We start from the raw sequence: 10295 nt of genomic DNA on the forward strand, positions 1-10295 counted from the left end.
AGAGAGAGAGAGATTGATTCATACTATCAGTTCTGTTCCTCTAGAGAACCCTTACTAATATAACAGTTATAAACAGTTATGAGGTGCCAGGTGGGCAACTGGGAATTGAATTCCTTTTTAAATTGGTTCTGTCAATTATTTTGTCACCAGGGAAGTAACATACCAAATAAGGCCTCAGTCACAAGATTCAGAGACTGTGCATACCTTTGGCATATAACTAAAATTCTGGATATCAAAAAAAAAAAAAAATCTAGGAGATAGGTCAGAGGTTATCAAGGCAGGTCTCCAAGGAATACATAGAGCCCTAAAGTCAAGACACTTTACAGAACATTTTCTTTTTTGTTTGCTTGGGGTTTTTTGTTTTTGTTTTTTTGAGACCGGGTTTCTCTGTGTAGCCCTGGCTGTCCTGGAACTCACTCTGTAGACCAGGCTGGCCTCGAACTCAGAAATCCACCTGCCTCTGCCTCCCAAGTGCTGGGATTAAAGGCATGCACCACCACTACGCAGCTACAGAACATTTTCAACTGCAGGGGAAACCACAGGGGAAAAGGCTCTGCCTCAGCTTCCTGCTTTTACCAGCTCCAGACTGGAGGCAAAGCAGCTGATGAGATACCACCTCCACAAGAGGCCATCCTAGCCTTCCTTTGATATGCATTCCAGGTGTTGTCTAAATCACTCAGGGACCAGAGAGACGATTAGGATGGAGAAGGGTATAGCATGGACTCAGAGTAGTATAGGAAGGATTGCCCAGGACAGACATCATAGGTATGTCTGGTTCTTAACATGAGAGAAAAAAAGTTTAAATATGGTGTTAGTGCAAATTAAGAAGTGGCAGTTTTTTCATCTAACCAGGCTATCTTCCAAATAATTGCAACAGAGACTATTAGATTTATTCACCAGACTTTAAGACAATAACTGAACAAATATTAATCTATTGTAATCTAGCTACTTCCCAACCAGAACCCCTGAACTACTTGCATTTTAGTATTGATCTGGCTCTCTGTGCTCCATGTGTGTTCTCAAGGTAGCCTCTGGTCCCCCACCTTACATGAATCTTCTCTTCTTTTCCCTCTCTACCCCTCCCCTCAGAAGTCCTGCCCTATTATCTCCTCTGCCCACTGACTGGCTGATCAGCTTTTTTGTTTAAGATTTATTTATTTATTTATTTATTTATTTATTTATTTATTTATATACACACAAGTACACTGTAGCTGATTTCAGATGCACCAGAAGAGGGCATCAGATCTCATTACTGATGGTTGTGAGCCACCATGTGGTTGCTGGGATTTGAACTCAGGACCTTTGGAAGAGCAGTCAGTGTTCTTACCCACTGAGCCATCTCGCCAGCCCAGCTGATCAATTTTTTACATGAACAACCAGAGATAGGTGGGGAGCAATGTTTACACAACACTGAGACAGGAGTCTTAGATTAAGCATACAATGCCATGTCTAGATTGCAGCCAGATACGGGGGCACAGAAATCAGCATTTGACTAATACAAGGATAATCTTTACATAGATTACAATAACATGCCAACAATATGGCTAGGACTGGGTGAAGGTGCATACCTTTAGGCAGAGCCAGACAGATAATCTGTGAGTTCAAGGTCTGCTTATTCTACAGAGTTCCAGGACAGCTAGGGCTACACAGAGAAACCCTATCTCAACACCATCCCCAACTCCAAAAACAACCTTAAATATGATCTTTGATTGTTTTGTCTTGAGACAGTCTCACAGTGTACCCTTGGCTAGCTTGGAACTATGTAGACCAGACTGGCTTCAAACTCAGAGATCCAGCTGCCTTTGCTTCCCAGTTTCACTAAGTCATTTTTTGATTTTTAATTTTATAACTATAAATTTGTCTGCATGTAAACATGAGCACTACATGCATGCCTAGTACTCACAGTGGTTAGGAGAGGCCAACATATCCCCTGGAATTGAAGGTGGTTGTGAGCCCTCCTGTGGATCCTGGTTACCTTTAAGAACCTGCAGATAGGTGGTGGTGGCACATGCACATCCACTTATATAGTGGAAGCCTATTTCCTGTGGTTGGTTAGCACATTACGTCAGATTAGATAGTGAGTGCTCTTATCACCAAGATCTCTGTGAAGACAAAGCACATTAAAGGAGGCCTGTGAAGAATTCAGTGTCCTGAGTTCAAGAGCATGGTGTTTTAGAGGCACCAGTGTAGCCAACCCTTCTGTGTATTGTCACCCCATGGCATTCACATTCCCATTTAATCCCTAGAACCTCCCAGGAGGGGGAGATTATGTTATTGTGCCAATTTTATAAATGTAGTTCTGAAGACAAGCTCTGCAGCCATAAGGACACAGGGCTGGGAGGAAAGATCTCACCACATTGAAAGCTCCCTTGTATGATAGGCCACAGACACTAATGACAGAGCAGTATTGGACACTTAGCCATCAAGTCCTTAAGACCCATATTTGAAGCTCTGCTTCCTGCATACACTTCTACTTAGAGGAAGGGTTTTGTTGTTTTCTAAAAATATCAAGGCACCTTTGTTGTTTACTGAGACAGGGACTAATGAACCCGAAACTTACCTAGACCTCCTGATCCTGCACCTCTCAAGAGCTGGGATTAGACATGAACCACCATCCCAGCTTTCTTATATATCTTTGAAGTATGGCATTTTTTTTCAAGATTTATTTATGTATGTGAGTACACCACTGCTCTCTTCAGACGCACCAGAAGAGGGCATAGGATCCTGTTAGAGATGGTTATAAGCCACCATGTGGTTGCTGAGAATTGAACTCAGGACCTCTGGACGAGTAGTCAGTGATCTTAACCACTGAGCCATCTCTCCAGCCCCCAAAGTATGGCTTTTATAAAGTGGCTATGTCTAAAGTCCAAATATTAAAAACCAAACAGTGTGGGCTGGAAGATGGCTCAACAGTTAGAAGCAGTGACTGCTCTTCAGAGGATCCAAGTTTAGTTCCCAGTACTCACATGGGGGACATGATACCCTCTTCTGGCCTCTGAGTGTGCTGTATTCATGTGATATACAGACATACATGCAGTACACATGATGAAGCAGTAAGTGTAAAACAACAACAAAGGGGAAAAAACCCTCAACACTTTTAAATATATTGAGGTATGAGAGTACACCAGTGTAGATTCAAAGTAGACGAGCTCACATGCCAACTTACAAAGGATGTCATTTGTCCATGCCAATGACAATAATATGCCCTGTCAATGACAGGGAAGACCCTGGATCCCATGAGCTCACCAGAAGAGCTGCCCAGAGCTCAGAAACTCCTTAGGTTCAGGCAGAGTTGATTACTTGCCTTCGAGTCTCAGCTGACAGCCTCCACCCAAAGAGACAAGTTAGCAATTCAGCAGCAGACCTGCTAAAAAGACAAGATCCTGACAGCAGCCAGGAACAAGGACAACTTCACAACAAAGAGCACCAGCCAGAGGCTGAGGGACGACAACCCTGATAAGCTGACCCATCTACCCTGAGACATACAGTGAGAAGAGATAGCGATCAGCTTGGGATTGTGAGGAATTAATCATGCTGGTACCAACTTAATTTAGTTCTGACATTTCTTGTCTCTATGTCAAATAGTCAGTCAAGGCAACTAGGGCCAGCGAGATGGCTCAGCGGGTAAAGGCTCTTGCTGCTCAGGCCTGATGACCCAAGTTCAGTCCCAGGAATTCGGAGTGAAAGGAGAGAAGCAACCTCTGAAAGTTTTTTCTGATTTCCACATGCACACGATGGCACATGTTTACAGTGTACACATTAAAAAGATAACTCAGTCCCTAGCTTACTGGTTATCAAAATAGGAAATCATATAGAAAATAGATTTATAGTACTAGATTATAGTGCCAGCATTGAGAGGCAGGCCTGAAGACTGAAGACTGATTTTTCTGCTGTGTAAGAACATTCAAAAAATTTAGGGCCAGGTGTAAAGCTGTGTTCATTAAGGAGCTGGATTGATGAGTTTGAAGTCAGCCTGGTCGTTCTAGATTATCAAGCCACCCAGAGCTATCTAGGGAGATCCTATCTTTGAAAAAAAAGGGGTGAGGGCAGGGGAGTATTTCTAGAACTCATGGCAAGTCTAGTAGCTTTCTTCAGGCAGTGCTAGACTTGAGTCATCCCTGGGCTCTGAGCTTCCCTGGCTCCATCCCACTCAGAGTAAAATTCCATCAGCACATGTCAGGAAAGCAGTCCTAAGCAGGGCTCAGTTCTTCCTCAAGGGCCAGACTCTAGGCTCCTGGCTTTGCTCTCTAGGTGGCTGGGTATACTCTCTTCTCCATGGAGAATAACCTCTGTGCTTCTGGATTCTGGAACCTGTTTCCTGTTTGCAAGATCCCCAGGCCTAAAAAGCTGATTTCACTTCCACTACCCATTCCTGTTACTCTAGCCTATAACATTTCTGCCAAACTAGAAAAATAATTTTTTTTTAACCTTCGTGCATACATGTATGTGTTCTTGAAATGTTATCTTTTGGGAGCTTCTGGTGAACAGGCTTGTAAGATAATCAGCACTATGGTTTAGAGTTCTCAATTTTCTAAATCTTCTTTTTTTTTTTTTTGGTTTTTCGAGACAAGGTTTCTCTGTGTAGGCCTGGCTGTCCTGGAACTCACTCTGTAGACCAGGTTGGCCTCGAACTCAGAGATCCGCCTGCCTTTGCCTCCCAAGTGCTAGGATGAAAAGCATGCGCCACCACTGCCCGGCAATCTTCTAAATCTTAATTCTTACCTTTAACAGAAAATCTGTATTCTGGAATGCATTCAATTTTACCACTGTTTGCCATCAGGAGAGGAAGTTACTCAGATTCCACTCTGGATTCAGCAAGCCTCCTTGAACTTATCAGTAACCACACTATTCAAGGCAAAAGTCAGGAGGTACTGCCCCCCTTCCACCCACCCACCCAAACATGCAGACAGCAATATCCAGCACAAGGACAATTTTCCAACTTTCCTACAGCTTTTCTGCTTCAAGTCCTCCTAGCCTCCACATTTAGGCTCATATAGTCAACGTATCTACACCTCACCTCTACCTCAGGGCCTTTGTACTTGCTGCCTTTCAAGGCATGACTCAAATGACACTACCAGGCATCTCTAGACTCCCTACCTCATCCTACTCATCTCAACCTGATGGTCTGAAACCTACTATAAGTCTCCAGGGCCACTACTGTGGCTGACATAGAACCTGCAGGTGGACAGACGTCAAGAATACAAAGGCAACTTTTTGTGCTTAGGCACATAATGGTGAAGCTTTACAGTGACATGTAACCAGGTCCCATGTCAGAGCATTATAATCATCAAGGTCCCCTTACAGATCAGATGGATGGGAAAACTTAACAAGTAAAATAGTGCCTGTACTTGGCCACTGTCCACCAAATCTGGGCATGGTTTTCTCACCAAAGGGAAATAACATTCCCATATGCCATACAAGTACTTCAAGCTTGCCCTGCCCCTCCACATAGTATAGGGCAATGTTACAAATCAGTTAAAGAGTCTTTATTTTTGCAATTATCATTCCATACAAAAGCAATAGAAATGCAAATATTGACAAGTTTACAATTGAATACATGAACAGAGTATCTGTACACATTATCATTTACAGCAATATTACATGGTAAATTAACTGATCATTAAAAAAAAAAGTTCTTTCTAAATCCCTCTCTTCTGCCTCAACTCTCACAGAGCATGTGCTAAGATACTTACCTCACCCTAATACTATTTCAAGTTCCAAATTAAAACTATATAACTTACATAAAGCTCATTAATATAATAGCTTAACATCTTTGTTCAGAGCTCTGTATGAGGGAAAACTACATTCACATTGATAAAAGACCAGAAAATAAGTTTTTACAAAGTCATTGCAGCTGCCTGACTGAGAATTCTTTTATCGGTTACCTGAAAGGCAGCTGATTCTAAATTGGTCCCATAAACACATGGTTAAAATCCACTGCCAACCCATTTGAAAAGTGGCAACTGAAATCTCAAGTTCTTGTGGAAAGCCACAAGTATCCCGTTGTCTAACTCAGGAGGCAGAAAGATAATAGGGTTAAGTCTTCACTGGATTTAGCTTCATTTACAATTTAAAACATGCATAACACATTCACCATACATAAAAATAAGGCAAGAAAAACTATCATGAGAAAATAAAATCTTAACACAAAACAAATACAAATGCACAGCAACTCAAGCCTTCCAGGGGGCCAGGCAGAGCCAAGTATTTCTCAGAGTAACCACCAGGTGGCAGTTAACTCATGGCAGAGAAGTCTCTCAAAGGTTCAGTTAAACAAGCTTCCAAGTCAAACTCATCCTCCACTTGGCAGTCCACATGTCTGACTTTGGTGGGTGTGCCAGCATACACATCCTAGAAAATAGAGGTAGTCATACCTGCATCAATCCATCCATCACACAGCCTTCCTCTTAGTTACCCTGAGCACAGTGGACTTGCCCAAGACCAATATCATCTTGACATTTCTATAATGTATTCACGTTACTTCTGGCTTGTCACAACTATTGTATGCTATGGAAAAGATCAATAAACCTGAGTACACCAGGAGTGACACAGATGGTAACCCGAATAAGGCACTGCACCTCTGTTCATTGCCCTAATCAAATATGGCGTAAGAACAGCTTATAATTGCAGTCTTTTGTGTTTTGCCACTTCAGAACCTAGGTATTATATATATAAATGATGGAAGGCCTTAATCACAAATACAAAGGTATCTTTTTAGGTAAATTGTATAAATGTGGACAGATCTGAACAAATATACCAGGTCATTAACTACTGAGCCAGTGAAAAGACTATTCTGTATAGCTTAAACAGTTTACTGGGGATGAGTGAATCTCTGACCTTCCCTACAGCAGCAGTAGGACCTCAGTGAGCTCAAAGCAAACTAGTTTATACATCGAGTTCCAGAACAGCCAGGACTATAAAGAGACATTCTGTCCCCCAAATAAAGACAAAACAAACAAAAAACCAAGTATTCAAGCTGGGCAGTGGTAGGTAGTGCATACCTATAATCCCAGCACTTGGGAGGCAGAGACAGGCAGATCTGAGTTTGAAGTTAGCCTGGTCTACAGAGTGAGTACCAGGACAGATAGGCATCGCTGATAGAGAAACCCTGTCTTGAAAAAACAAACCTAACCAATTCCCTTAAATATTCAGGTGATCCCAAACCAGGAGTTCACCACTGGAGAATGACCCGGAAGCCCAAATTGAGGTCCACTGCTCAGAATCCAATTTGTGATCAATTTGGTATTTCTTGATGGGAAAAAAAGGAGTCCCCTTTTCAGACACATTATAATCAAACTCCAGTTCTAACCTCAGCTATGTAAAGTGGTATGTACTCTAAAACGACTTAAAACACCCAAGCTGAGAGACAGATCCAAAGTACTTACAAAGTTATCCTGTGAACTTGTCTGAGACTCAGAGCTGCTTTCTGTGAATTCTGTCTCCATTTCCCCAAGATCTACAGGTTGTCTGAGAAATGAAACATAACAAGTCTTGTCAGTCACCTGCTGTTATCACAAAGTTTGTTTGCTAAAGCCAAACACCAACCACAACAGTGTTGTTTCCTAAGGAATATTTCACATTTGCCAAATTTAATTCCTGACCAATCAACCCAACACAAAAAGCTGATAGCAACTCCAAGTGAAAGGTCACCCCGCTCAGAGGACTAGTCTGAGAATCTGTGCTGTTATTCACATATACCCGAAAATACCCCTTTTCAGGGTTTTTGTTTTTATTTCATGTACAGTGGTGTTTTGCTGCCATGTTCGCATGAGAGTGACAGACCCTCCAGAACTGGAGTTAGACAGATGTGAGCTGCCATGTGAGAAACTGAACATGGGGTTCTCTAGAAGATCAGCCAGTGCTCTTAACCACTGAACCACCTCCAGGCCCCTTTTTTGTTATCTTTTCTATACAGCTCTGGCTGTCCTGTAAACATTCTTGAGAAGCAAAAGGGGAACAACAGGGCCTCAATACCTTCTAAGTCAGAACTTTCAAGGTGAGCCTGTGCCATAGAGTTAAGATCCTGATCAAAACACCAAAAATATAGCTAGGGATGTGGCCTAGTCAGAAGAGTGTTGGCTTTGCATGAATCAAATGGGGTCTATGGGCCCTGAAGAAATCGCTTAGTAGCTAAGAGCACTAACTGCTCTTCCAGAAGTTCTGAGTTCAAGTCCCAGAAACTGAATGGTGGCTTACAGCCATCTATAATGGGATCCAATGCCTTCTTTTGTGCAGGCATACATGCAAAGCACCCATATGTAAAAAATGCATAAACAAGAATAAAACAAAGGACAGGTGATAGTAGTGCACATCTTTAATCCCAGTACTGATGAGTGCAGGAGGACTCTGTATTCAAGGCCCACATGGTCTATAACTCCAGCTCTCGGGATGCCAGGACTACAGAGAAACCCTATTTCCAAAATATAAACCAAAACCACTCAGATAGGATTAGGAAGAGAGCTCAGTGGAAAACAGGCATAAGGCCCTAATTCTGGAATCTCAGAATGCGTGTCAAAGAAAGCTCACAGGCCCCCGGCCAACTCAGTAACAAACACAACGAACATGAGAACCTGCCTCAAGCAAGTATAAGTAAGGACTGACACCCAAAGTTGTCCTCTGAAGTGCACACACAGTCAACTGTCCTAGTCTGAGATGTTTTCTAACTCTCAAAGACTAAATCCAGAACAGTAGGTAAACTCCTTCCTGGCATCCAGAACTCTGTGCAATAAATCAGGCCTGAAGGCTAAGTGTCTGTTCTCAACAAAGTCCAGGATAATCTATCACTGTGATAAGAGATAAAGAAAGCAACAAAGACATACATTTCTTGCAAATCACATCCTTCTTCAGCAGGAGGATCCCAAAAATGCAAAGCCACCTTCCAGAGTTTAATCTGTTGGTCCCATGACCGCCGGCTATACTTCTTAAATTTGTTGGGGGTCCTGGGATGGATTCCAGGTTGTCGCAGGTGTCTGAAGGACATAAGATTACTTCAGCACACTTTGGGGTTAACATTTAACAAATAACTCATATTCTCTTTTCTCTTTATTATTTTCAGTTTTTCATACTGCTATGTAGATCAGGCTAGTCTCAATCTTAGAGATCCTCCCATTCCTGCCTCATGAGTGGGGAGATGAAAGGCATGTACCACCACACCCAGAAATAACTGAGATTCCATAAGGTGAACAAAGAAATCCATTAAAAGCAGTATCTCAACCAGCACGAACCTGTATTCCCAGCACTTGGGAGGCTGGGGCAGAATGGTAATGAGGGTACCCAGCCAAGACCCTTTCTTAAAATCTTATTCTTCCTTTAAAACCCACATTCTAGAAAATGTTTTAATCCCAATTCTGCTTTAAAGACACACATAAACACAACCATATTGTATGTCTGTTCAAGACAACAATAAAGCTGGCACATGCCTTTAATCCCAGCATTCTGGATGCAGAGGAAGGTAGATCTCTTGAGTTTCTAGGACAGCTAAGGCTGCACAGAAAACCCTGTCTTGGAAAAGAGAAAGAAGAGAGGAAAGGAAGAAAGTGGGAAGAGGTGGGGGGAAGGGGCAGGGCAAGAGAAAGAGGGAGAGAGAAAAGAAAAGCAGACTGTGCTGCCTACAATAAACAGGGTAACGGCAATTTTTTTTTCTCCACTTAGGGACTCTCAGTATCCATAGTGGCTCAAAACCATCTATAACCGGGGGGTGGTGGCACACGCCTTTAATCCCAGCACTTGGGAGGCAGAGGCAGGTGGATTTCTGAGTTTGAGGCCAGCCTGGTCTACAGAGTTCCAGGACAGCCAGAGCTATACAGAGAAACCCTGTCTTGAACCAGGGTATCTGATAACCTCATCTGGCTTCCAGAGCCACGCATATGGTATACTGTACATTCATGCAGAGAGAGAGAGAGAGAGAGAGAGAGGAAAAAAAAACATTATATTTCTCTATGGTTTTTCCAGATAGGGTTTCTCTGTGAAGCCTTAGCTGTCCTGCAACTCTGTAGACCAGGATGGCCTGAACTCAGAGATCTGCCTGCCTCTGCAGCCTGGTCTACAAAGTGCTAGAATTAAAGGCATGTGCTACCATGGCCAGGTTTTATACACATAATCATTAAAACACCATGCCCAGCTCTCCAATTAGACACTTAATTCTTTACTTGACTTTTATTTTCCTATTGTATATTTTAATAACTACATACTTTATAAAACTACACACTTTTGAGGCTGGGCAGTGACGGCATATGCCTTTAATCCCAGCACTTGGGAGGCAGAGGCAGGTGGATTTCTGAGTTTGAGGCCAGCCT

At 42.6% G+C, this 10295-nt stretch overlaps 1 protein-coding gene across 1 annotated transcript in view; it reads right to left on the reverse strand.

Annotated features, from left to right (window-relative positions):
• Positions 1-5466: 5466 nt before the first annotated feature.
• The window catches only part of Slbp (stem-loop binding protein), a 12408-nt gene continuing 7579 nt past the window's right edge, over positions 5467-10295 (reverse strand). Inside the window, exons 6-8 of the mRNA XM_031341516.1 lie at positions 8820-8969; positions 7386-7467; positions 5467-6351 (exon numbers count right to left, since the gene is read on the reverse strand). Of these exons, the coding sequence (XP_031197376.1) occupies positions 6235-6351; positions 7386-7467; positions 8820-8969 (349 nt within the window). The 3' untranslated portion in view covers positions 5467-6234. The remainder of the gene's footprint in view (positions 6352-7385; positions 7468-8819; positions 8970-10295) is intronic.

This window comes from Mastomys coucha, unplaced genomic scaffold (genome assembly GCF_008632895.1).
Source record: "Mastomys coucha isolate ucsf_1 unplaced genomic scaffold, UCSF_Mcou_1 pScaffold22, whole genome shotgun sequence".
Taxonomy (NCBI): Eukaryota; Metazoa; Chordata; class Mammalia; order Rodentia; family Muridae; genus Mastomys; species Mastomys coucha.